At 49.6% G+C, this 27,534-nt stretch overlaps 1 protein-coding gene across 14 annotated transcripts in view; it reads left to right on the top strand.

Annotated features, from left to right (window-relative positions):
* The window catches only part of DLEC1 (DLEC1 cilia and flagella associated protein), a 104,223-nt gene that overhangs the window by 69,262 nt on the left and 7,427 nt on the right, over positions 1-27,534 (top strand). For 11 of the 14 annotated variants that reach the window (XR_007479677.1, XR_007479678.1, XM_049715840.1 and 8 more), the window contains 15 exons: positions 2,329-2,434; positions 3,060-3,222; positions 4,329-4,521; positions 5,171-5,229; positions 5,796-5,964; positions 6,385-6,478; positions 6,695-6,825; positions 6,934-7,092; positions 11,067-11,206; positions 22,174-22,327; positions 22,773-22,883; positions 23,862-23,992; positions 24,730-24,921; positions 25,696-25,766; positions 26,228-26,379. Coding sequence is in view for 12 of the 14 variants with exons in the window: in XM_049715840.1 (XP_049571797.1) it covers positions 2,329-2,434; positions 3,060-3,222; positions 4,329-4,521; positions 5,171-5,229; positions 5,796-5,964; positions 6,385-6,478; positions 6,695-6,825; positions 6,934-7,092; positions 11,067-11,206; positions 22,174-22,327; positions 22,773-22,883; positions 23,862-23,992; positions 24,730-24,921; positions 25,696-25,766; positions 26,228-26,379 (2,025 nt within the window). In the remaining 2 variants the exon portion in view is untranslated. The remainder of the gene's footprint in view (positions 1-2,328; positions 2,435-3,059; positions 3,223-4,328; positions 4,522-5,170; positions 5,230-5,795; positions 5,965-6,384; positions 6,479-6,694; positions 6,826-6,933; positions 7,093-11,066; positions 11,207-22,173; positions 22,328-22,772; positions 22,884-23,861; positions 23,993-24,729; positions 24,922-25,695; positions 25,767-26,227; positions 26,380-27,534) is intronic. The other 3 variants (XM_049715841.1, XM_033402135.2, XM_049715843.1) reach the window with 2 other exon arrangements.

The raw sequence follows: 27,534 nt of genomic DNA, 5'->3' as shown, positions 1-27,534 counted from the left end.
CCTTTGTTCTCTTTCCTGTTTTATCCTCAGTTATATGGTCAACAAGGCCCGCCTTCCTTAGGCCTCATCCTGAACCTCTGCGGAAGCTCCCAGAGTCTGACCTCTGGGATGTGGGCTCCTCCTTTCCTAACTGGCCCCTTTCCGGCGTCCCTTGGGCCTGTCACACCTGCTCACTGGTCCCCAGAAGAGGCTGTGAGACATGGTGATGTCTTCCTGCCCCTGTCACCCCACCCTCTGCTCCAGGAGTCTGACTCTGTGTGGTCCCATGGCTGGGTGTGGGGCTGCCACAAGTGAGCATGGCCTTCCTCACTTGCCTGCTGAAGGACACACCCACATTAAAGAGTAAAAGCTATCTGGGTTCTGGGGAGGGGGATTTGGCCTACATCAGGTCATCAGGTAGTGAAAGCCAAGAGCCATAGGTTCTCAAACTCAGCTGCACATGGCCGTCCCCTGAGAAACTTGCAAACACGCTGACATCTGGGCCCCAGCCCTGAGGTTTTGAGTTAATTGGTCTGGGGTGTGGCCTGGGCATAGGATTTTTCAAGCTCCCCAGGTGATTCTGTGTGTGCAGCGAAGTTTGAGGACCACTGCCATAAGCTTCTTTGCCAAGATGTAAAGGAAGGCTTCCTTTATCAGCTCCTTTCCAGTTGCAAGGGTCTGATGGGGTCTTGTTCATGTCCGTGATGATCTGACCCTGATAAGAACCTGGCTTTTGGAGTCGGGATGAGGCCAGTTCAGGAGCACAATAGGGATTATCCATCCTCCTCTGTTGCCGAGGGGTGAGCCGGGTCCTCTTGGCATAGCCCAGGATTTGTCAGAGCCTTGTGGTGGCTTTAAGGAATTGGGGCTGGTCACCCCTGCCCAGGCCATGATGTCCCCCTCATCCCATCCTCCTATGATCCCCAAGGAAAAGAAGAGGGTGGCAGCAGCAGTCTTTGGGGAGCAGTGGGGGAGTCAGGGGGAGGTTTTCCCCTTTGCATTCCTTATGTAAATTTTGTTTACTGACTGGGATTTTGTTTGTTTTAAAATTTATTCATATTTCCAAATAAATAGATTCACATGATTAAAAATTCAAAAGACGCAAATAGATGCACAGTGAAATGCTCCCTCTCCCCCCAGTTCCTCAGCCACCCAGAGGCCACAGCCTTACCAGGTTAGAGTGTCCTCCCAGAGATATGTGATGCCTACCTAAGCAACTGCACATGGTTTTCTCTTTCCTTTGTTTCCGTTTTTCCTTCACACAAATAGTTGCCCACTCTGTGCTCTGTTCTGCACCATGTATTTTCCACTTACCGTTTCTTTTTTTTACAGCTGCATAGTATTCCACTGGGCATATGAACCATAATTTAGGTCAACTGTCCCCTGCATGAAGATTATTTCTGATCTCTGGCCATCTCAGGGAAAAGCTTATACATACATCACTCTGTCCTACCAGAAGGATACAGTCCTTGACGTGCATTTGCTGACTCAGGGTCTCTGCTCTCATAATTGTGATACATGTTGCCAAAATCCCCACCATGTGGATTGTATCAATTTGTACTTCCATCCACAGTATGTGAGGGTGCCTATTTTAATTCTCATACCTTTGCCAATACAGTGGGTTATCAAACTTAAAAAAAAGAACTGTTATCATGGACATTTTAAAACATACACAAAAATAATCTGAAAAAGAATAGATATACATATATGTGTATAACTGACTGAGTTTGCTGAACACCTGAAACTAACATAACATTGTAAATCAACTATACTTCAATTAAAAAAAAAAAAACGAAAGGTCAGAAGTCCAACTGGCCAAGCAAAATCAAAAAAAAAAAAAAAAACCCAAAACAAACCTATATGCAAAAATAGAATAGTTGAATGATCACCCATGTACTCAGGACACAGCTTCAACATTTATCAACTCTTGGCCAACCTTATTTCCTTTGTGCCTCTCCGTCTCTTCCCACCAAGCCCTGCCCTGCCCCTCTAGATTATTTTGAAGAAAATTAACATATCCTATCACTGTGTTTATGACCGCTAACTTTCTGCTCTTTGCCAGTAGGAGGCATGAAAAACTGTTTTGGGTGGTTTGCATTTCCACTTCTTTTATCATGAATGAGGTTAAACATGTTATTTAAGAGCCATTTGTATTTCAGTCTCTATGAATTCTCTCTTCATAGCCTTTCAACACACTCCCCAAATTAGCTGGTGGAGCCTGGGCTGAACCCCTAGCCTTAGGGAAGGGGCCGGGAGGGGAGGCAGAAGTGGAGACCGGAGGGAAGGAGGTGCAGCTGAGAAGAAGAGGGCGAGGGGGTAGAAGCCCCTTCACGGGAGACAGCGGGACAGCCCTTCTTTCCCCAGGTCCTGTTCCTCCCAACCAGCCTGGGAAAGGCAGAGCAGACCTTCATCATCGTGTGTGACAACTGCCAGATAAAGGAGCTGGTGACCACAGGTGGGCTTGGGTGCGCTCCCAGGGGTGGCCCAGCTGCGCCCGGTCCCCCTTGGGGGTGGGCACACTCAGGGGATGCTGCAGCCTCCAGGGCTCTGGTGTGGGGCCTCTAGCTCTGGTCAGACCTTAGAGACCCAAGCCAGTGTGGCCTTCGGGACTGTCCCAAGGGGCCGTCTAGTGCGAGAGGGATGTAAACCTGGGGGGCAATCTTTTATCGAGTCACTTTGAAACTCACCGCGATCTCCTTTGGGGGACTGCCAGTGACTCACACAGAAACGACCAGGGCACCTGTAGGTTCCTGTACAGTTAGAAGGGGCATCCTGCTGAATTTCCTTAAGGTGCCCTGTTCCTTCCTTCCATCCGTCTGTCTACCATCCACCCAGTTTCACTCACCAGGTATTAATTGAATGCCTGCTACATGCTATGTTATCAAAATCACCTTCTTTTGGTCTGAGGTGACGTGGGGACATGAACCTGCGTGCTGTTGGCTCCCTGTCCCCCTCTGTGCACTTCCCGGGGTCACGATCACGGCGGTTGCATGTGGATGGTGGCTTGGGTCCTGTGACAGCCTTCGGCCACAGAGTCCTGGTTTCAGCCCTAGTGAAACGTCACTACTGTACTTTGTCAGGAATCGGGCAGCTGGTGGCTCTGGATCTGATCTATGTGTCTGGTGAAAAAAGTCAGCCGGAGCCCGGAGAGCCCACAGACTTAACAGCCCAGCACTTCCTACGCTTCGAGCCTGAAGACCTTCAGTCCACGGCCAGCAAACTGCTGATTATTAGAAACGCCACGTGAGTGACGCCTGTGAGGGACCCCAGCACACACCCTCCCTCCTTCCTCACCTGGCCTGAGGTCCCAGTGAGGCTGGTGGTTCCTTCCAGAGGCCAGGGGGGGATCTGGGCACAGGATGGAAGGATCCAGATTTGCACTGTCCATCATGGTAGCCAGTTGCCACATGTGACTATTTAAATGGAAATCAATTAAAATTAAGTAAAAGTAAAAACTCACTTCCTCCGTGACACCAGCCACATTTTAAGTACTCAGTAGCCGCACGGGTAGCTGGTGGCTATCGTATTAGAGCCGATTTATAAGATGTCGTATTGGACAGTGTTGCTCTAGATCCTCTGGAGCATCCTTAACCAGGAATAGTTTTCCAGAGGGGTCCTGCCCAGCCCACGAGGGGAAGCCACCCAAGTCCCAGCGTCAGACAGATGATGGCCTGTGGGTTCAGCTCTCATGCCATTTATTCCCTGACCGTCCTCTGAGCTCCATCATTACACCAGGACAGACCTTGGGGAGCCTCCCCGCCAGGCTGCCCAAGTGACCCAGGCCTTACACAGGCTCTGTCGCCTGGCAGGATGAGTAGTTCTCACCTGCCGTCCCCCTCACCGACACCTGCTGTCAGCAGCACACCTGGAGTCCCACCCCTTCCACCACCAGGGAGTTGTCACCGCTCCTGTTGGCAGCCAGTGGGCACATATCTTTCTGGCCAGAGCAGTTGTCCTGGGAGGCCATAGCTGGAGAGGCAGAGGGTGGGGTCGATGTGGCAAAAACTCATGCGGTAGAAGGTAAGGCAGAAACTTTTCCTGATATCTGGGGGGGTGCCTGATGGTTAGAGCATGATTCCCCCGAGTCACTGTGGCTCCAGCCTCCAGCTGCTGTGTGGGGCTGTGCTGGGAGGTCTGCAGACTCCCTGCCCCCTGTGCTGTCCCTTGCCCAGGGGCCCCCAGGCTCCTCCATGGGAAGGGCCTGAAGGCTGACCTGGCCATGTCCTGCTCCTGGGTCGTTTCCTGCTCACTCCGGGAGCAGGGCCAGGCCGGGGGTGGGGGGAGCTGATTCTGGCAGAAGTGGGACATGGACTTGGACCCACTGCCTACTGTCAAGGTCGTCCCCACAGGCACGTGGAGCTGGCCTTCCGCTGGCAGATCATGAAGCCCAACCTGAGGCCCCTAATGCCTGGAGAAACCTACAGCCCGGACAGCATCAAGTCCCACCCCGACAGGGAGACGGCCTTCTCCATCGCCCCCGACACGGGAGCTCTCGAGCCCCACACAGACCACGAATTCCTCTTGAGCTTCTCTCCTCGAGAGGTTCGAGTGCGGCCATCTTGGTGGTCACACATGATTGGGTCACGATGTTTTCACCCTCTGTCCCTGTTCTTTGGTGACACTGAAGCCACGGCCGACGCTGCCGAGATCCCTAGCATCCTGCCGAGGCTGGCGCTTAGCTAAGAGCGGGGCCAGTGGCCGGCTTTGGTGTCCAGCTCGTTTTGCCTGGTCCCGACCCTGCACGCCCCATCTGCAGCCAGGGCCTGGGCTTGTTTCCTCGGCTCTAGTGTCTTCCGTGTCTCTACTACATCAAAGGTGTTACCATTCCTGCCCAGCCCACAGAAGCCCCCAGAAAGAGGGAGGTGGGGCTCCCCAGAGTGAGGCTCACACGACCCCCGCTTTCCAACACGAAGCCGTGTGTGTCCCGGGCGAGGGGGGAGTGTGAGGGGGATGCCCAGGGACCCTTGCTGGTAAGAGAGCAGGCCTGCCTCTCAGCACGCAGCCATCTCACGGCCTCTCCCGGGAGGGTGTGGTGCTGCAGACACACTGCGGGCACTGCCGAGCGAAGCAGCGCTGTGTCTCGTGGAAGACCTCTCTGGGGGCCAGGCCACCGGGAGGAGGGGTGCCTGCCGTGCCTTCAGCCTGCCCTGGGGCAGGCTTTTGTCTTCAGGGTGCTGTGTTTGCCTTGCAGCCCAGGGATTTTCACAGCGTGCTCCAGATGGTGCTAGAGGAAGTCCCAGAGCCCGTGAGGTGAGCGGGAACCGGGCCCCTGGCTGAGGGGTACGCAGTTGGGCATGCTGGGACGGAGTGAAGGAGCCCCTGACCCCCGGCAGGCTTTGGCGCGTGGGAGCGCCTTGCCTTGCCCTGGCACCCAGGCCTGGAGCGGGCTCCGCAAGCAGGGAACAGCTCTCTGGACTCACTATCCTGGAACCTTGGAGCTGTGCCCCAGGCTCACGGTTACCGCCGGGCCTCTAGGCTGGTGGCCTCTGGGTGGTGGCGACTAATGAGGGGAGGTTTTGTCCCAAGGCGTCACCTCTGCCAGTGCTTCCCTGAGCAAGCTGTCGGTGGGGGGCCTCCAGTCAGCTGGTGTGGAGATCCTGGCCGACGCTGCTGCAGGGTGGTCCCTGGAGGTGCAGGGAGGGACCCCCGCCCCAGGCCTGTGGTTGAGCTGCCGTCCCAGCCACAGGCATTCATCTGTTTCAGGGCATTGCTGACGCCTCTGATTTCAGGGGGCTGTGGGCAGGGGGCGCTTTCTTTTCACAAGACCAGAGATGCGGGACACGATGGCTCCTAGCTCATGGTGGCTTTGTGTCCAGCTTGCACTTGGAAAGCCCGAAGGATCCCTCATACTCTGTGGATGACGTGATTGTCCTGGAAATCGAGGTGAAAGGCTCAGTGGAACCTTTCCAGGTTCTCTTAGAACCATATGCCCTCATCATCCCCGGGGAGAACTACGTTGGGATAAACGTGAAGAAGGATTTCAAGGTAGGTGGTTGTCCCTTCCCAGCCTAGGCTGCCCGAGATGGTGCTGAACTTGGGCGCGAGCATGGGGAGGAAGCGGCTGGCGGGGCCAGCTGTGGTGGCCACTGCAGAGAAGCTGAGGCTCTTCCCAGAGCCCCGGAACCCACTTGGTTTGAACAGACGCTGGGCCGGACACGTCTGTCATTTGTCAGCTTCCCAGCATCCTCCAAACGACAGGACTGTGGCACGCGTTCCTGGGTTTAGGCATCTTTGACCGGCGGTGGCACCCACAAACCGCCGTGTGCCGCCGTGTGCGTTGGTGCCATCGGGTGGCCGGGATGTAGCTGGGGAGGTGTCGAGAGGACCTCTTGTGAGCCCACAGTCCCGCAGTCCTTTAGCAAGTACAGATCTGACGGGGAGCCCGGCTTGGGGTGTGTCTTTCAGATGTGGAACAACAGCAGATCAGCCATCAGGTACACGTGGGGGAAGATCAGCGACTGCCACATCGTTGAAGTGGAGCCCTGCACGGGGACCATCGGTACTGCAGGGGCCGAGGTGGGGGCTGGCTGGGGAAGGAGAGCTCGAGGTGAAAGGGGCCTGTGCAGGGGTCCATGGCCCCCTGATCAGCTCCAGCTGCAGCCTGGCCCTGTGGTGGGTAAGGAGTACGCCAAGGCCAGGTATCTGAGCCCGGCCACAGAGGGGACCTGCCCCTGCTTCCTTTCTCCACGGCTCACCTTTCCTCTCCCTCTCTCAGAGCCCAGCGAGGTGGAGGATTTTCAGTTGAACTTTACCGGGGGTGTCCCCGGCCCGACGAGCCAGAGCCTGCTGTGTGAAATCAAAGACTCCCCCTCACCCGTGGTCTTACACGTCGAGGCGGCCTTTAAGGTGCCTCTGGCGGGGCTGGGCGGCTGGGCGGGCTGGACGGGGAGCCGGGGTAGGGCACAGAGCCCACGGCCCGGATGGCCGGGTGACGGGCCCCTCTGGGTGCCTCAGGGGCCTGCCCTCGTCATCGACGTCTCAGCCCTTCAGTTTGGTTTGCTGCGCCTGGGGCAGAGAGCCACAAAGTCCATCCAGATCCGGAACGTCAGCCAGCTCCCGGCCACGTGGTCCATGAAGGAGAGCAGGGTCTGCCTGCAAGAAAGGCAAGAGAGCGTAAGTCCTGCGATGCTGGCTCGTGGTGCCACCCCTCCCCCCTCTCCCCCCCACCCCCACCGGAGCCGAGTAACCCGCGTGTTGTGTGAGCCGTGGAACTGTTGCTGGTGCCTTCAGAGCGTGGAGGCTGGAGAGGAAACACCTGCCTGGTGACCTTTGCCTCGCAGAGTCCCCCATCCCGTCTCTAGGCAGTCGGGGTCCTTTCTACAGCAGAACTTAACCCCGAACTGGATTTTCCTGTTCCTTTCAGAGCAGCCAGAGCCAGGAAGAAAACAGGCAGCTGAGCTGGGCGGGAAGCTTCCAAAAGGCCCCCGGGGAGGGGCAGGCCGTGGGGCTCCCTGCAGAGGTTCCCAGCCTGCTTGCAGTTTTGAGTACCTGCCACCAGGTGGTGAGCTTGCCGCCCAAACCAAAAGGCTCCGAAAGGCAAATCATTTCCACTCAAACAGCACTTTTCCTTTTACTCTAAAAATAGAAAATATTAAAAGTGGCTAAGCATCGTCATCATTACATTTAAATTATGGCATCATGTTTTGTTTTGGTTTTTTAAAAATTTATTTTATATTTGGCTGTGTTGAGTCTTCGTTGCTGCGCGCTGGGCTTTCTCTAGTTGCTGCGAGCGGGGGGGCCCCCTCTTCGTAGCGGTGTGTGGACTTCACATTGCGAATGCATTGCGGTGGCTTCTCTTGTTGCGGAGCATGGGCTCTAGGAGTGCGGGCTTCAGTAGTTGTGGCACATAGGCTCAGTAGTTGTGGCACGCGGGCTCTAGAGCGCGGGCTCAGTAGTTGTGGCATGCGGGCTCTAGAGCTCAGGCTCAGTAGTTGTGGTGCTCGGGTTTAGTTGCTCTGCAGGGATCGAACCCGTGACCCCTGCATTGGCAGGTAGATTCTGAACCACTGTGCCATCAGGGAAGCCCATGGCATCATGTTTAAATACCATGTTCAGGGAGTTCTCTGGTGGTCCAGTGGTTAGGACTCAGGTGCGTTCACTGCCGGGGCCTGGGTTTGATCCCTGGTCAGGGAACTAAGATACCGCAAGCTGCGTGGCACAGCCAAAAAAAAAAAAAAAAAAAAAAAAAAAAAAAATATATATATATATATATATATAAAAATATAAGTTTCAATCTTTTTTATTTTTATTTATTTATTTATGGCTGTGTTGGGTCTTTGTTTCTGTGCGAGGGCTTTCTCTAGTTGCGGCAAGTGGGGGCCACTCTTCATCGCAGTGCGCAGGCCTGTCACTATCGCGGTCTCTCTTGTTGCAGAGCACAGGCTCCAGATGCGCAGGCTCAGTAATGGTGGCTCACGGGCCTAGTTCCTCCGCGGCATGTGGGATCTTCCCAGACCAGTGCTCGAACCCGCTTCCCCTGCATCGGCAGGCAGATTCTCAACCACTGCGCCACCAGGGAAGCCCTATGTTCAGTCTTGAACAAGCCCAAGCCACACCAGCAGGCAGCTAGCTATAAACCACTGGCTCACCATGCCCACCCTTCCCACGTGGTGACTGTAGCTCTGTCGGAGCAGCTGCTGCACGTGTGAGACTCTGGCCAGGTCTGTCTGGTGAAAGCACCCTCCCTCCCCAGGTCCCGCATCCTGCTGCCCACTTCCCCTGTTGGTTAGAGGGCTGCACACTTTTTCTTCCACATTCAGGAGCTGAGGAAAGAGAGTCACAGCCACACATACATCTTATTTGCCAATGCACCTTCCCTTCTCCAGGACTTTTCCTTTCCACTTGAAAGCCATTCTCCTTTACCTGGCGGCCTCGCTTCTCCACTAGGCACCCTGAAACTTAGAAGTTATGACAGTTTGCATCGAATTGGCCAACACCATTGCCAAGAAACATTGCCATGTGGTCTGTTCCACAGGCTTGGAGTTAGCACTGGCCCCCCCAGGGGTCACTGGTCACGCTGCTTGGACCATGGAACCACAGAGGCTGGCGCTGGGACTGCGGGCAGGGTGCTATCAGTAACCTTTTCTTCAAATGAAACCTTCAGCAGAAGCCCAAGATCTAGAATAGAGTATGACTGTTCTTGGCTCCCAGAGGCCTCCTCGTCAGGCATCCCTGCCCCGCCCTGCCACTCCCCACATCCCACTTCCCTGCCCTAGGACTTCTGAGCAACCCCTGGGATTTCCCAGAGCGAAGTTGGAAACTTACGGACCTCAGCCAACCTTGTCACTTGATAGAGGAGAAACAGGGAGGGACAGGGGCTTCCCTGGGGCCACACAGCTAATAGGTGGCAGAATCGTATCAGATCCAAGTTCTCTGATTCCCAGTCTGTGTTTTTCTCCCATAGTGAAGAATAACTACATTTTACAGTTGAAGTAATTGTCAGTTTCACAGTACATTAAGATTTATGTCCTAATCGAAGCTGGTAGCAGTCCTGTCTCTACAGTTCTCTGTGCTGTGTTCTTGTGAGCTCTCAAAAATAATGTTGAGATTTGGGGTTTGTAGATGTCCCCAGGCCAGGGGACCCAGAAACCCAGACCCAGACCATAGCGCCCCCCCCCGCCCACCCCACACACACCCACCGGGCTCCAAAGGAGAGGCACGTGAGGAGCAACGAGCAAAGAAAGCAAAGGGGCTCTTTCCTTACCAGCAGAGCTTGGGCCCAAAGCTTGGACAAGCCAGGCCAGAGCATGCCAGCCACGTTTCCTGAGACGTAGGCCAGCCCACCCTCCCTCCAGTGCCAGGGCGGTGGAACCTCTGAAGTGAGAGGGCACAGGGCCCAAGATAGCACAGCACGGCGGCCAGGGTGGAGGTGGGGTGGGACTGGGCAGGGGCGGCCAGGTCTCCCTCCAGGCAGGTGCCTTGCACTCCTTCATGGCCTTGGTCTCAAGGAAGGAAGAGACCAAAGAGGAGTAACCTCCCTCCTGGTTGTAAGCTTTCAACGTCCAGTGACACCCCGACTAGCCAGTGCGGCCCCTCTGGGGCCCCGGGGCCGTGCAGTCAGGCTGGTGCTCCTGGCCTCAGCCTGGACAGGAAGAGGGGCACTCTTCTCCCCAAGCCTTTTCCTTTCCCTTTTAGTGCCTGGTATAGGGCAGGGGATGGACATGTTGGGTGAGTGGGAACTAGCCTGCAGTGGGGCTGAGTGAGGTGAGGGTGTGACGGGGTGGGGCAGAGACCACGTGGGTGTGTTACTGAACCAAGCTTGGGTCCGCTTGCCCACGTGCAGTAAAGCCAATCTACGGACACCAGGTTGTGGTGAAGGAAGGTGTAGTGTTTAAGGTGCCAGACAAGGAGACTAGGTGGCTCGTGCTCAAAAACCTCAAACTTCCCGAAGGGTTTCAGCAAAACATTTTTGAAGGCCAGGTGAGGGAGGTGGATCATAGCGTGTGTGCTCAGTTCGTGCACAGTTCTCTGCTTGGGGGATGGTGAGGTAACAGGGCAGTGTCACAGGGGTTAACGTTATCACTCCTCAGGCTCCGGTAGGTCCGGGGACTACGTGCTCATGGTCATCAAGTAGTTAATTTCTTCCATTTGGTGGTGGTTTTAGCGTCTGTAAAACAACTTAGGAAACGTGCAGCGGATACTGTCATCTAGGTGCTTCAGAGAGGAGCTACAGCAGAGGATATGGGGAGGGGTCTGTACCAGGAAGGCACAGTTACAGGTGCAAAGGGCAAATCTGTGGCCACATGGAAGCTTGTCCCCTAGTTTGGGGGCTTGGTGGCTTTCCTTACTTGAAGCCGACAGTTCCTGACGCGCGCCTGCGCAGCAGGGCGGGCAGACCTCTCAGAGCCACCACGCCGAGGGCGACTCCCTCTGCCTTCCACCTCCGGTTTCCTTGGAGACTCAGTTTTCATCCTCTTCGTCCTGAGCTCTTGCTCAGCTGTGTTCCCCCACCCGCTTGCCTCCTTCCGCATCCTAGAAGCGCTCGGGGGAGGGGGTGGGGGCAGCTTGGGGGCAACCCTGGTTGTTCATGGCCAGCACCCAGTTCTGCAGTTCCATGTGTCCCCACTCCTCGTCCTTCTCCTCATCAGGTGTCTCCCTTCGTCATCGAGCCGTCCAGTGGCCAAGTTCAGCCACTGGGGGAGTGCAGAGTGAGCATCACGTTGGAGGCCCGGCACTGCCAGTGTCTGCAGACTGTCCTGAAGCTGGAGGTGGTAAACGGGACCTGCAGGTAAGGGGGTGGGGAGGGAGCCAGTATGACACACTCTTTGCATATTCGTGGCATATTTATTTATATTGTGTGTAGTTATGTATTTGTCTATAGACGTTTCAGAATTTAAAGGTCTTGATATGTGTTTATTCTATGAAGTTTGGAAATTACAGAAAAGAAAATGATCCATAATCTATTACCTGGAGATCATTCACTAGTAATATTATGGGGTATATATATCCTTCTAGTGTATATATGCGAAAGGAATATACATTAATGCAGCCACTTTGGACAACACTTTATTGTTACCTAATAAGGGTAACAATACCCTTGGTCCAGCATCAGTCCTTCTGGATATAATCCCAGACTTACACGTGTGCAGTGGGAGCCGTGTGCTCATGCTGGAAGGCTCATAGCTGGACTGTTCATGACAGTGAAAAACTGGAAACAGCTGACGTTCATCAACAGGAGAATGGATACAAAATAACTGTGTCAGATTTTCTCTTTATTGGAATGCAGTTGACATGTCACTAAGTTTTAAGTAGTACAGCATACTGACCTGATTCATTTATATATTGCAGCATGATTTCCATTGTAGCGTTAGCTTACACCTCCATCACTTCACCTAATTATCATTTCATTTTTGTGGTGGGAATAATCAAGTCTCCCAGCAGATTTGATGTATATAATACAGTATTGGTGTCCATAAGCACCATACTTCACATTAGATCTTCAGGACCCATTCACCTACTAGTTGCAAGTTTGTACCCTTAAACAGCATCTTTCCAGGTGCTGGGCATCCCCAGCCCCTGGTAACCACCATCCTACTCTCTGTTTCCACGAACTTGGCTTTTTTAGATTCTGCATATAAGTGAGATATTACAGTATTTGTCTCTGTCTGACTTATCTCACTTGGCGTAATGTTCTCAAGGTCCATCCATGTTGTCGCAAATGGCAGGATTTCCTTCTTTCTCATGGCTGAGTAATGTTCCATTGTATGCATATACCACATCGTCTTCATCCATCAATCTGTTGACAGACAGTTAGGGTGCTCCATACCTTGGCTGTTGTGAATAATACCGTAAACATGGGGGTGCAAATATCTCTTTGATATCCTGTTTTCACTTCCTTTGGATATATACCCAGAAGTGGAATTGCTGGGTCAGGTGGTAGTTCTCTTTTTAATATTTTGAGGAACCTTCATACTTCTTCTGTGGTGGCTGAACCAATTTATATTCCTACCAATGGTGTACAAGGGTTCCCTTTTCTCCACATCCTCACCAACACTTGTCATCTTTTGTCTTCTTGAAGATAGCTGCTCGAACAGGTGTGAGGTGATATCTCGTTGTGTTTTTTTTTTTTTTGCAGTACACGGGCCTCTCACTGCTGTGGCCTCTCCTGTTGCGGAGCACAGGCTCCAGACGCGCAGGCTCAGCGGCCATGGCTCACGGGCCCAGCCGCTCCGCGGCATGTGGGATCTTCCCGGACCGGGGCACGAACCCGTGTCCCCTGCATCAGCAGGCGGACTCCCAACCACTGCGCCACCAGGGAAGCCCCTCATTGTGGTTTTGATTTGCATTTCCCTGATGATTAGTGTTGCTGAGCATCTCTTCGTGCACCTATTGGCCATTTGGATGTCTTCTTTGGAAAAATGTCTAGTTCCTCTGCCCATTTTTTAATTTGATTTGTTTGGCTTTTTGCTGTTGAGTTGTATGAGTTCCTTATATATTTTGGATATTAACCCCTTATCAGATATGTGTTATTGCTGATTGAAAAAAAAAAAAAAGCACAACCTAAAAGTTGAGAATTATGTTTAATTCTGGGACCTTACTGAGGACTATAGTCCAGAAAACAGCCTCTCAGATAGCTCTGAGGTAAGGGAGGAGCCAGAATATATGGGAGTTTTTGCTGAAACAAAACAAAACAAAACAAAAACAACATACAGGGGAACATCAAAAGATTACTGCTAATCACAAGAAACAGACATCTCAAGTTAATGATTTTAGTGCTTTTCTGTGTATGGGAAGATGCAAGATTCTGGGCTTATGGAAATCATTCCTTTAATATGCATCTTAACTACGTATGGCTGGTACCCTGTCTCTCTCCATCCTGAATTCCCCTCAGGGTGCACTGGTGGAGGCAGGTGCAGTGACTGCTGGCTTGATGGTTGCAACATCCTTTGTTTACTGAAATGGCAGGCAGCATTCTTTGTCCACAGTGTGCAAATACTTTCTCCCATTTGGTACGTTGTCTTTTCATCTTGTTCATTGCTTCTTTTGCTTTGCAGAAGCGTTTTAGTTTGATGTAGTCTCACTTATTATTTTTTTTAATTATTTTATTTTGGCTGTGCTGGGTCTTTGTTGCAGCGCACTGGCTTCTCTGGTTGCGGCGTGCAGGCTTCTCTAGTTGTGGCGGGAGGGCTCTAGAGCACGGGCTCAGTAGTTGGCAGCACGCAGGCTTAGTTGTGGTATGTGGGATCTCAGTTCCCCGACCAGGGATTGAACTTGGGCCCCCTGCATTGGGAGCATGGAGTCTTAACCACTGGGCCACCAGGGAAGTCCCTCTCACTTGTTTATTTTTGCTCTTATTGTTTTTTGTACTTTTGGTGTCAAATCCAAAAAAGCATCCCCAAGACTGATGTTGAGGAACTTCTTCCCTGTGTTTTCTTCTAGGTGTTTTATAGTATCAGATCTTACGTTTATGTCTTCGAGCCATTTCAAGGTAATTTTTGTGAGTGGTGTACGATAGGGGTTCAGTTTCATTTTTCTACATGTGGTTACCCAGTTTTCCCAACACCATTTGTTGAAGAGACTGTCCTTTCCCAGGACATTTTCCCAGGTGTTCATTTTTTAAAAATTGAAGTATAGTTAATTTACAATGTTGTGTTAGTTTCAAGTGCATAGCAAAGTGATTCAGTTATACATACACATAATATATTCTTTTTCAGATTCTTTTCCATTGTATGTTATTACAAGTTATTGCCTATAGTTTCCTGTGCTGTACAGTAGGTTCTTGTTGTTTACCTGTTTTATATATAGTAGTGTGTATATGTTAATCCCAAACTCCTAATTTATCTCTCCCCACCCCTGCGCCACGATCCCCTTTGGTAACCATAAGTTTGTTTTCTATGTCTGTGAGTCTGTGTCTGCTTTGTAAATAACTTTATTTGTATCCTTTTTTTTAGATTCCACATATAAGTGATATCATATGATATTTGTCTTTCTCTGTCTGACTTACTTCACTTAATATGATAATCTCGGGAATTCCCTGGCAGTCCAGTGGTTGGGACTTGGCGCTTTCACTGCTGGGGCCCAGGTTCAGCCCCTGGTTCGGGAACTAATATCCCACAAGCAGTGCAGCGCAGCCAAAAATGAAAAAAAAAAAAAGAAATCTCTAGGGCCATTCATGTTGCTGCAAATGGCATTATTTCATTCACTTTTTTATGACTGAGTATTATTTCATTGTGTATATGTACCACATCTTCTTTATCCATTCATCTGTTGATGTACATTTTGGTTGCTTCCATGACTTGGCTATTGTAAATAGTGCTGCAGTGAACATCAGGGTGCATGTATCTTTTTGAATTATGATTTTTCTCTGGATATATGCCCAGGAATGAGATTGTAGGATCATATTTTAATGCTATTTTTAGTTTTTTAAGGAAGCTCTATACAGTTCTCCAAAACGGTTGAACCAATTTACATTCCCACCAACAGTGTAGGAAGGTTCCCTTTTCTCCACAACCTCTCTAGCATTTATTATTTGTAGACTTTTTGATGACGGTCATTCTGACTGATATGAGGTGATACCTCATTGTAGTTCTCATTAGCATTTCTCTAATAATTAGTGATGTTGAGCATCTTTTCATGTGCCCATTGGCCATCTGTATTTCTTCTTTGGAGAAATGTCTGTTTAGGGTATTCTTTTTTTTTTTAATTTTTTAACAAATTTATTTATTTTTGGTTGCGTTGGGTCTTCGTTGCTGCATGCAGGCTTTCACTAGTTGTGGCGTGCAGAGGCTACTCTTTGTTGCAGTACGCGGGCTTCTTATTGCAGTGGCTTCTCTTGTTGCGGAGCACAGGCTCTAGGCATGTGGGCTCAGTAGTTGTGGCTCATGGGCTCTAGAGCACAGGCTCAGTAGTTGTGGCACACAGGCTTAGTTGCTCCATGGCATGTGGGATCTTCCCGGACCAGGGCTCGAACCTGTGTACCCTGCATTGGCAGGCAGATTCTTAACCACTGCGCCACCAGGGAAGTCCCTGTTTAGGGTATTCTTGGCTCTCTTGTCAAATATTAGTTGAGTGTATACATGGCATTTTTAAATGAGCGAATACCATTGTATTCTGGGAGGAACACACTGGAGATTTCAAAGGTTATTAGTGATATTCCCTCTCTCACTCCCTCCTTTCCTTCCTTCCTTCCTTTCTCATGGAAAATTTCTTACGTATATAAAAATAGTATAGTATAATGAACCCCTGTGTATCCATCATCTACTTTCAGTAATTATCAAATCACGACAAATACTGCTTCATCCACATGCCTCATCCATTTCTCCCCCCAACCCTTCTCAAACTATTTTGAAGCATAATATTCATTTTCTTAAGTTGACTGATGGTAACATTTTGTTTCTTAAGCTAGGCGGGGGTGGTACACAGTTGTTCTTTTTATTATTATTCTTTAAACTGTATAGCTGTTTAAACTGTATATTTGTTTTGTAGTCATTTCTGCACGTATTTTGTTATAAAAACTTTAACTGCTCACTTTAAATCTTCATGAATACTTGAATTATCCTCCAAAGAGAATGGGCCATTTTATACTTGCACCTCCAGGGTATGAGACGCCCATCACCCCAGACTGTCACAGTGACAGATATTCTCAGACTTTGGGTACTTGGATCAGCAACAGGGGGAAAGTACCAGCAATGTCTCATTCAAATGTGCTCTTCTACAGCTAACGTTATGGGTCTAAGTATGAGTCTTTTCAAAGCCACCGGTAATTGCATGGTTCTTCATGGTCCTTAAATAAGAGGGTTAAGTCTGTCTTCTCCTCAGGCAGAATGAATACCTTTTATTCAGTCTCTGCTTATTTCCTTTCTTTTCTTACCTCTATTCTTTCTTCTTAAAGGACCTTGTATTAATCAGAATGTTTACAGTTGCAAGTGAGGGAAACACATCAATTTAGGCAAAAAGGGGGAACCATTGGCTCATGTACTCGGGCATTCCTGCCCTACTGAATCCAGGGCTCCAGCCTCTTCCTTTGTCTGGTCTTCTACTTCTCTCTCATTGTCCGCCCTCCTTCCCTCTCCTGCACCCACCCCATCCTTCAACTCTGCTTCTCTCTCTTTGTTGGCCTTTCTCTCCCCTATTGGCAGGGGCCCTTGGCCACAATGCCCCAGGGAAGGGGGCCACTTAGAGTTCCAGGCTCACACACTCCCAGCTTAATAACCTCTGTGAAAAATGAAATCAGCTTTCTCCAGAGATACAGTCTGAATGGATCTCTTTGGTCACCTCCCCTCACAGGCCCTACCTCCCCGTGGCAGGGGGCAAGGATCCAGCTCTAGAAGAGGCAGGTGGGAAAGCTTGCTGGACAGTAAAAACAATAGCTACCACAGTCCACCACAAACCTGCTGGATCTATACTGCATGAGTTTAACCATTTTCCTCATATTTTCCATCTCTTGGGGTTTTTCTCCTTGCTCAGGGATATGCCCTTGGCCCTGCAGGTCACTAATTAAGTCTCTGGTGGATACCCTTGTTTTGGCAATCATGCTTTTCAATTTCAAGCTTTTTTTTTTTTTTTTTTTAATGAATTGTTCCTTTTCTGTAGTCATCTGTTATTGTCTTATGGATGCAACAGCCTCTCAGATTACCCCGAGGAAACTAATTTTAGTTTCCTCAGATTCTGGTTTGGAATCTTTCTTCGCTTTTTGGGTTTCTTTCTACATCTAATAATCCTTGGCTGCCCATTCCTGTTCTGAAGGAGGAAGTTGATTTGCATAAGGAGCCGGTGGTGTCAGTTTCCTCTGAGTATGTGGGTGTAGGTGTGGATGGAGTCCTCCTCCCAGGACTGAGTGTGTGTGAGTGTGTGTGAGTACCCTCAGAGCAGACAGCTTCCTGAATCCCATAAAGGGAAGGGGCCTTTGGGGAAAACAGCCCAAGACAAACAGTCGAGGAAACCCACACTGGCCAGCTACACGAATCAGTCCCTTCCTTCCTTCATAAATAGGATCTTTTTGGTCGTTCTCCCTCAGAGACAGTTGAGAAGCCCAGTGTTCCTGCAGGATCTGCTGTGACCTCTCTTCAGGGCCACGCCCACATTCTTCACTGAGGGTGGGGTAAATCCTGTTGCAGGATTTACCAGTCTTCTGTGTGATGCCTGAGCTCTGGGAGCCAGTATAGCTGAACCCTCCAGGATAATCTCCCAGCGCTCCTTTAGTTACCTCCCCTGCTCTTTCCCCACAGCCCACTCTGCCTTGTGATGCCTCTCACTCCACTGTTACGGAATCTCTGCTTGGCCTTCTCCAGGGGTCTTAAGTAATAGTTTTGTTCTCCTCTGTTTTATCAGTTAATCTGATTACAGCCTTTCTTTTAATTTTTTAATTATCCCAATATAATGCATTGGGATAGCATTATATTTATTTTATTTTAAAATTTTCACAAATTATGCATAATGTTAACATAGTGTATCTTATTATAATAATGATATATGGGGCAAATATAATAGTTGCCAGTCGGGACCCACTCTCCATCCTTCTCCACCCTGCTCTCCTATTTCTCCTCTTCCTCAACAACACTTGTTACAATCTATCGTTCAGTGGTACTCATCCTGGTGTGTGTGAAGTGATATTTCACTGAGGATTTGAGTTTTCCTGATGGCAAATGATGTTTAGCATCTTTCATATGCTTCTTGGTTATCTGTAGATCCTCTTTGGAGAACTAGCTCTTGAATTCTGTGCCCATTTAAAAAAAATAAGGTTATTTGTCTTTTTATTATTGAGATGCAAGTGTTCCTTTTTTTTTTGAGATGGAAGTGTTGTTCTTTATATATATTCTAGATACATGTCTATTATTAGGTATATGATTTTCAAATATTTTCTCCCACTCTGAGAGTTGTCCTTTTACTTTCTTGATGGTATGTATACTTTGAAGCACAAAAGTTTTAAATTTTGGTGAATTCCAGTTTATGTATTTTTCTCTTTTGTTGCTCGTGCTTTTGGTGTTATATCTAAGAAACCATTGCCTAATGTCACAAATATTTACTCACATGTTTTCTTCTGAGAGTTTTATAGTTTTAGTTCTTATTCTTAGGTCTCTGATCCGTTTTGAGTTAGTTTTTGTGTATGGTGTGAGAAAAGAATCCAGGTTCATTCTTTTCCAACTAGATAATCAGTTGTCTCAGTAGGGTTTCTTAAAAAGACTTTTCTTTATCCATTGAATTGTCTTGGCACCCTTTGTCAAAAATCAGTTGACTGTAAACATGAGGGTTTATTTATGGACTGTCAGTTCTGTTCCATTGATCTATAGGTCTGTTCTTATGCCATATCAACATTGTTTTGATTAATGTGGCTTTATAGTAAGTTTTGAAATCAGGAAGTATGAATTCTCCAACTTTGTTTTTCTTTCTCAAGATTGTTTTGGCTATTCTGGGTTCTTTGAATTTCTGTATGAATTTTAGGACCAGTTTATCTCTTTCTGCAAAGAGGCAGCTGGGATTTTAATAGGGAGTGTGTTGAATCTGCCGATCAGTTTGGGGAGTATTGCCATCCTGACGATATTAAGTCTTCCCATTCTTGAACATGAAATGTCTTTCCATTTATTTAGGTCTTTTCATTTCTTTCAGTGAGGTTTTCAGTGTACAAGTCTTGTACTTTTTTTGTTAAAGTTATTCCTAAGTATTGTATCATTTTTGATGCTTTTGGAAATGGACTTTTCTTAATCACATTTTATTATTATTCATTGTTAATGTGTAGAAATACAAATAGTTTTTTGTATATTGACCTTGTATCCTACAACCTTGCTGAACACATTACTTCTAATAGTTTTCTAAATAGAAGATCATGTCGTCTGCATTTAGAGAATATTTTACATCTTCCTTTCCGTTTGTTTCCTTTAAAATTTTTATTTATTTATTTATTTTTGGCTGTGTTGGGTGTTCGTTGCTGTGCATGGGCTTTCTCTAGTTGTGGCGAGCGGGGGCTACTCTTCGTTGTGGTGCGTGGGCTTCTCATTGCGGTGGCTTCTCTTGTTGTGGAGCATGGGCTCTAGGGCGCATGGGCTTCAGTAGTTGTGGTGTGCAGGCTCAGTAGTTGTGGCTCGCGGACTCTAGAGCACAGGCTCAGTAGTTGTGGTGCATGGGCTTAGTTGCTGTGTGGCATGTGGGATCTTCCCGGACCAGGGCTCGAACCCATGTCCCCTGCATTGGCAGGCAGATTCTTAACCACTGAGCCATGAGGTAAGTCCCTACATCTTCCTTTCCAATCTGGATGCCTTTCCTTTCTATTTCCTGCCTAATGGACCTAATGACACTCCAGTACAGTGTTGAATGAAAGTGGCAAGGTTGGATGTCCTTGCCTTGTTTCTGATCTTAAAAGGAAAACATTATCTTTCACCTTTAAGTATATTAGCTGTAGGCTTTTTGTAGATGTCCTTTATCAGGTTGTGGAAGTTCCCTTCTATTCCTAGTTTGCTGATTGCTTTTCTCATGAAAGAACGTTTCATTGAATGTTTCATTGAATGTTTTTTCTGTGTCTTTTGAAATAATCATGCCATTTTTGTCCTTTTTAAAATTAATGTGGTGTTTTTCACTAATTTTTGCATATTCAACCAAAAATTTTATTTCTTATTTGACCTATTGTTTATTTAGGAGTGTGTTGTTTAATTTACACGTATTTTTGTTTCCCAAATTATTTTCTGTTGTTGATTTTTAATTTGATTCTCTTGTTGTTGGAGAACATACTTTGTATAATTTCAGCCTTTTAAATCTGAGGCTTGTTGTATGAGCTATCTTATGGTCTGTTCTAGAGAATATTCCATGTACACATAGGAAACATTTTGCTGTCATTGGATAGAGTGTTATATAGAGGTCTGGTTGGTTTATAGTGTTAAGTCTTCTATTTCCTGTTCATCTTCTGCTTAGTTGTTCTGTCCACTATTTAAAATGAGGTATTGAAATCTCTAATCATTATTTTGGAATTGTCAGTTTCTCCCTTCAGTCCTGTCATTTTTTGCTTCATGTATTTTGTAACACTGGTGTTAGACATGTGTATTTATAATTGTGATGTCTTCCTGATGGATTGATCTTTTTATAATTATAAAATACCCTTCTTTGTCTCTAGTAACAATTTTTGTCCTAAAGTCTATTTCATCTCCCATTAAAATAGCTACAATAGCTCTCTTTTGGGTACTGTTTGCAGTATATTTTTCCATCCTTTTACTTTAGGCATATTTGTGTCTTTGAATCTAAGGTGTCTCTTGCAGACAGTATACAGTAGGATCATTTTTTAAAATACATTTTGCCAATCTCTATCTTTTGTTTGGCTTTTGAATCTATGATCTATCTCAGTCTCGTTCTGTGGCTATAAAAAGATAGCATGATAACTGCAATTAAACCTCATTTTCAAATGTATTTTACAGCTTTTTATGGGGACAAGTCTTTTCTTCCTTGATATTCTTGAAGATTGCCAAGCTGGCCAAGATGGAAAAGGTTTTTTCTCTTTTGGAAAAATCCTTAATTATTGAACAAAGTGAACAGCACTCAGAAATTTATGGCCAAAAAAAAAAAAAATGGGGGTGGGGAGGAGGTTAAAAAAAAAAGAAGATAGCATGAGACATCCTTGTAATGGAACCGTTCTGTGTCTTGACTGTGGTGGTGTCATGCGTACCTACATGTGATAAAATTGCGTAGAAGTAAATACATACAAACGAGTCCATGTAAACCTGATGGGGTCTGAATAAGATTGCTGGATTGTATCCGTCTTGGTCTCCTGCTTGTGACATTGTGCTATAGTTAGGCAAGATGTTACTATTGGGAAATTGGGTGAAGAGTATATTGGATCCCTTTGTATTCTTTTTTGTTACAGCTGCATGTGAATCTACAGTATTTCAAAATAAAAAGTTAAAAGCAAAATGCATGTTATCTCCGTTCCTTATATAAGGAAAAAAATACCCTCAGACATATTTGTGTGGGTCTGTTTCTAGGTTTTCTACATTGTTCCATTGATCTGTTGTATACATCCCTCCACCAGTAACACACTAACTTGATTGCTGTAGCTGTATAGTAAGTCTTAACATCCAGTAATTTCCCACTTTATTCTTTTTAAAAATTGTTTTAGTCTGTGTCCTTTATCTTTCTATATTAATGTTATAATAAGCTTGTCTATATCTACAAAAATCCTGGCTAAGAGTTTGATAACAATTGTGTTAAACTTAATAGATCAATTTGGGAAGAATTGACGTGTGTTGAGTTTTTAAATGCATGAACATGATTTATGCCTCTCTATTTATAGTCATCTTTGATTTCTTTCATTGGTGTTTTTGTAGTTTTCAGCACACAAATTCTATATGTGTTTTATTAGATACTTACCAAAGTATTTCAATTTTTCGAGCAATTATAAATGGTATTATATTTTTTAACTTCTGTTTCTACACATTCTTTGTTAGCCTGTAAAAATGTGATTGATTTTGGAGTTCCCTGGCGGTCCAGTGGTTAGGACTCTGTGCGTTACTGCTGAGGGCCCGGGTTTGATCCCTGGTCAGGGAACTAAAAATCCCACAGGCCTCCTGTCACAGCCAAAAAGAAAAAAAAAGTGATTGATTTTTATGTGTTGATTTTTACCCTGTCACTTTGCTGACTCACTCATTAGTTCTAAGATTTAAAAAAAAAATTGATTCCCTGGGATTTTCTACGTGGACCATCGTGTCATCTGCACATAGGGAGGAGTTTTAATTCTTCCTTTCTGTTGAGTATGCCTTTTATTTCCTTGTGTTCCAGCCACCTGCCTGTGTATGCCGAGGTGCAGGAGCCCTACGTGTACCTGCAGAGCAGCCAGGTGGAGGTCACCAACCTCTACGTGGGCGTGCCCACCAAGACGCCTGTCATACTCATCAATGGCACACTCCTGCCCACCCAGTTCCACTGGGGCAAGGTGGGTGAGCCCACACTGTCGGGCCCTAGGCCTGCAACCCTCAGCCCCAGAGGCCTGTGTGGAGGGGGACATTGTCCCCCAGACACCTCCCAGAACAGATTATTACCCCTGGAGCTGACTCTGCTGCCTGCCCCACGTGCCACGGCAGATGGGGCCACGTCCCTGTGCATCAGAGCCAGCTGTCCCTGTTCCCCATCACCCTGGGCCTCCCAGGGTGGCTTTAGTCCAGAGAACCCCTGACAGGGATGAGGTTCATCTGTGGTGGGAGAGGAGAGGAGAGGGACCTGTGGTTTATCCCCACTCAGGAGCACCCCACCCTGCTGGTCTTGCTGGGGGCCCCCAGTCCGCCAGCCTCCCCAGAGTATGCGGCGGTGCTGAGCCCTCTGTCTGGACCCCGGGTCCATCCTGGAAGCCCAGCACGTGACCCCACCCATGTGTCTGCCAGCTCCTGGGGCTCCAAGCAAGCTTCTGCACAGCAAAAGTCTCCCCGAGACGTGGCACGCTGGGCCCCCGTGAGGAGCGCCAGTTCAGCCTAGAGTTGACTGCTCATACCCAGGCGAGTGAGGGCTCAGGGGCCTGCATGCCCAGGAAGCTCCCCTGGCTGCCTGCCTCTGTGCCGGCCAGGAGGTCCACCCCAGACCCCTCTCCTGGGCTGCGTCAGTGGGGACGAGACTTCTTGCATTTGGGTCTGGGGTCCCCACTCCCACTGGGCCTGCTGTCTAGGGATACAGGGCCTGGATGTGCCCTGACACCCTTGGGCACCACCTTTAGCCCTCGCCAGGCCATTCTCTTTGGAGCAGGTGGGCCCAGCTTTCCAGCTGCCTGGAGATGCTGAACAGAGCTGCTGCCCACGGCGGGCCCTGTGTTGGGTGCTGCAGGGGAGTCTGAGCGGCACCCAGGTTCCTCCCAAGAAGGACACAGCTTCTCCTGGGTGCAGCCCACAGGAAGGCCATTGGGCCGAATGTGCTCAGTACTTGGGTGGTTGCCGGCTATCTGTTTGTGGTTCTTGTGGGGAAGGAAACTTCTTCCTCGCAGGGACTAGCAGCCCCAGGTCCCAGTCCTCTCTGGCGAACATGTGGCCGGTGGGCTTTCTTACACAGCTGAGTCTGAGCTCGAGGGTGACGGCCGGGCCCAGGCCTGGCACAGAGCAGACCTCATGCAGAAAGGGCTTGATTTCTATGGTAGCAGCTTCATCAGGATAAATGTGCGGCTTCTCCAGAGGTCCGCTTGGAGGGGTCTCCTTCACATGGGGCTGCCCAGGTATTTGGGGCCGACTCACAGCCAGGAGCCTTGAGGAAGGGGCCAGGCCTCCGGTGGGGGGCAGGGGTGGGCTGACAGGCCGGGTCTGGGCATAGTGACCCACTGAAGGGTCTGGGAGCCCTTCCACAGAGATGAGCCTGGACAAGACCTTTGGGTTGAGCGCCCCCGCCCCCAAGCAGCCTCCTGTGCTGCGGGAGCCCATCTGAGGCCCCTCTGCTGAGGCCAAGCCCTGGGCTTTACCTGAGTGATGCACCCCCGGTGGGCTTCCTTATAGGACGAGTTGATGGACCTGGCCCTCCCTTGTAACGTGTTGGGCGTGAAGGAGCCACTGGTTCTGGGCATTTCCGGGAAACCCCGGGGACTGCAGGTGGCCATCGCCATCTCTACAGAGGACAGCGACAGCAGGTGAGCCCAGGGCAGGCCCGAGGCCTGGGGGCTGAGGCAGCCGTTAAAAGGACCGGCCTTGAGGTGGTACCAGCCTCCTCCCCGTGATTCCCGCGGCCGGGAAAAGGCCCCTCACAGACTCTCTGGGGACAGCCCCGCCTAGCCCATCACCGCCTTCTCTGTGGTCTTTCCCCACACACCAGAGGCGTGGTGTTCAGGCGGGGAAACGGCAGGGGACGGGGCTGTGGGTACCTTGGGCTTTCCCACAAGAGGCCTGGCGACCGGGAGACAGGCCGGTCTGCCCCAGACAGGGAGAGCCTGGGGAGTTTGAGGCCTCTCTTGGCATCACAGGTGGGCGAGATGGGAGTCTCTGGGGGGTGGCAGCTTTTTTTTTTTTTTTTTTTTATTTATTTATTTATGGCTGTGTTGGGTCTTCGTTTCTGTGCAAGGGCTTTGTCTAGTTGTGGCAAGTGGGGGCCACTCTTCATCGCACGCACAGGCTCAGTAATTGTGGCTCACGGGCCCAGCTGCTCTGCGGCATGTGGGATCTTCCCAGACCAGGGCCCGAACCTGTGTCCCCTGCATTGGCAGGCAGATTCTCAACCACTGTACCATCAGGGAAGCCCTGGGGTGGCAGCTTAATGAGGGCTTGGAGGATGCAGCCTGGTTTCCGGGCAGCTCTGGCGCCCCCACCCCAGGTGGTTCGCTGGGCAGGGCCAAGGGTGGCGTGTAACCGGGTGCTCGTGGGCTCGGGGCAGTGTTGCCAGTGCAGAGCTGTGGCCATGCCACCCGGAGAGGCTCCACCTGGACTTCGGCTCAGCAGTGCCGCTGCGGACCCGCGTGAATCGCCAGCTCATCCTGACCAACTGTTCCCCGATACAGACCCCTTTTACCCTCAAGTTTGAGTACTTTGGGAGCCCTGCAAACAGCCTGCGCCAAAAACCCAGCCTGTAAGTCTGGTTTCTTTCAGAGGCGGCTTCTGGAGAGGATGTGGCCTGCTGAGGTGGAGGGCTTCGGACAGGCCAGGTGGTACTGGGGCCCGCGGACGAGGGAGAAGTTATTGTAGGTGGAGGGAACTGTGCGCAGAGATACAGTGAGGCACGCTGCAAAGCTGTAGCTCGGAATCAACTGCAGTGAAAGTATTTACACCGAGAGGTTGGCTAAGTTTACCAGCACCCCGCTGCAGACGCCCCGCCACCAAAGCTCCTAAGGTGGGGGTGGGAGTGGGAGCTTCAAAACCACCGACTGCTGGTGTTGCAGGGCACCAGGAACAGCTCCTGAGCCATTAACTTGCCCATTGCAGAAAGTTAGCATGTGTTCAATGCAGGACAGATGTCAGCAGGAAAGAGTGGAAATGGCCTGTTGCAGAAGGCTGGACGAGGGTTGGGGAGTCTGGGCTGGGTTTGCATCCAGGGGTCACCAAGGTGCAGAGCCTGGGGATCGGGGTCCCTGCCCTGGAGCCCTCCTGAGTTTGTTGGGAGGCAATCCCTGGGGCTGGCAGGCAGCCTGCAGCTGGGATGCTTTGGGTGGTAGGGGTGCAGCGTGAGCAAAGACCACAGACAGAGGTGAAGAGGAGGCCTGACCAGCTCTCCCCTGGGAGGAGCAGGCAGGGCCCCCTTCCTCCGCTGGGCACCTGGGGGGATGCTGGTTGCCAGGGGAGGTGGCTCAGGTCTGGGGAAGGGCCCGGGTGGCTTGATGTGATTTCCATGTCCCGTCTTGTCAAGCCCCGACATGCCTCCTGCCCTGCTGAAGATGGCTCGGATGCGGGAGCTCTTGGCCAAGCGAGAGCAGCTGGGTAAGAGTCCCAGGGCATGCGCTGAGCCCAGGCCTGGCCAGAGCGGCATTTTGCGTGGCCTTCCAAGGAGGTGGGCCGGTTGCTGCAGGAGGGGACCCTGACCAGAGACCACTTCTCAGCGTCTTTTCTAGCAAGGTCCCTGAGATGGCCGTGGCCTCCACCTGACAGCGCCCCCTCTTTTAAACGAGGCCATCCCCTTGCCAGGGCCTACGGCTTGTGCACAGGGCCTGGCTTCGATTCGGGAGGGGTGGTGGCTCAGAAGGGAGGGCTGAGGCTCGGCCCTTGTGGGAGGTGAGAGAAGCTGGATGCTGGGCCCCAGGCTCCCAGGAGGAGGGTCTGTTTAGCCAGACCAAGGAGAGGCTGTAGGTTGGCTTGTCTGGTTCAGTGCTTTGCTGACGCTTGAGGGTTTGGACCTATTTCCTGCCCTGGGGCCTGAATCCCCATTCCTGGTTCTCCTGCAGAGTTTATGGAAAGCATGCTGTCCCACGGGAAAGGAGCTGCCTTCTTTCCCCACCTCTCCCAGGGCGTGCTGGGGGCCCACCAACAGCTTGCCATTGACCTCACAGCCTGTGCGAACATGTGGGGCGAGTACTGGGACAGCCTCATCTGCACAGTAAGTAAACAAAGTAAACGTGTCCCAAATCCTAGGCTACTGAGTTATTGCACAGAAGATTTTCTTGAACTATTTAGTAAATTGGATGGGTTAGTTATGGTAGATATTTGCTTTAAATTGTGCTGTGCCCAATGACAAAGAGTTGATCACCTTAATATACAAAGCGTTTCTTAACTAACAATAAGGGGGGCAAAAGCATCCCAAATAGGCAAAGGGTTCGAATAGGCAACTCAAGAATGACAAAGAGAGACGGCCAGTGAACGTGAAACATGTCACCGGCACTGGTAACCAAAGAAGTGAGGGTTAAACCACTGAAATACTAGTCTTTGTGAGATTAGCAAGGTTCAAAAGTTGTCAGTGAAGGTGCAGGGGAAAGGTACTCACGTGCACGGCGAGGCCGGCTGGGAAATGTGTGCCGCCGTTCAGAGGCACTTCTGCAGGGCGCTGGGGACACACAGTTAAGGTTGCCCCAAGGAAAGAAGTGGACACAGGGAACAAGTAAATTCACACCAGGCTTCCTTTTCTTCTCAGCGTTGTTTGTAATAGAGGGGGGAGAAAAAAGCAAACGGTGTAAACATCCATGTCCATCAGGAGAAGATAGGATGAAAACATTAGGCTACATCCACGCAGTAGAATTCCGGAGCCTGTTAAATGATGCTGTAAACCTTCATTAGTAAAATTATCATATGTTGTAAAGAGAAAAGAGATTACCAAAACAAAGCATGCCCAGAATGCTCCTCATTTATATCTGTGTTTTATGCACACAAGTCTGTCTAGACAGTGGTACACTGAAATGTTAACAGTGAGTCATGCTGGGGGGTGGGGTAGGATCATGGGTGAAATACATTCTATTTTAAATTAAAAAAAGACATTTATCGCTTTTTATTAGCAGAGAAAAATAATAAAGTTATTTCCATTTAAAAGATAAAGAAATTTAATCAAAGGGGCCATAAGAGGCCAAAGACCCTCAAGCTGGGAGATCCGTGCAGTCGCACGCAGGGCTGGGTGGGAGAGCAGGACAGGGAAGCGGGGGCTGGGAGGCCAGGCCTTTGGGGGGGTCTGGGGTGAGTGTCAGACAGGGGGAGTGAGTCCCCGCCCAGTTGCGACCAAACTTTGGGGACCCTGGGCTGGCTGGAGGAGGGAGGGCCTCGAACG

This window comes from Orcinus orca, chromosome 10 (genome assembly GCF_937001465.1).
Source record: "Orcinus orca chromosome 10, mOrcOrc1.1, whole genome shotgun sequence".
Classification (NCBI taxonomy): Eukaryota; Metazoa; Chordata; class Mammalia; order Artiodactyla; family Delphinidae; genus Orcinus; species Orcinus orca.
This window is presented reverse-complemented; position numbering and strand designations above follow the sequence as displayed.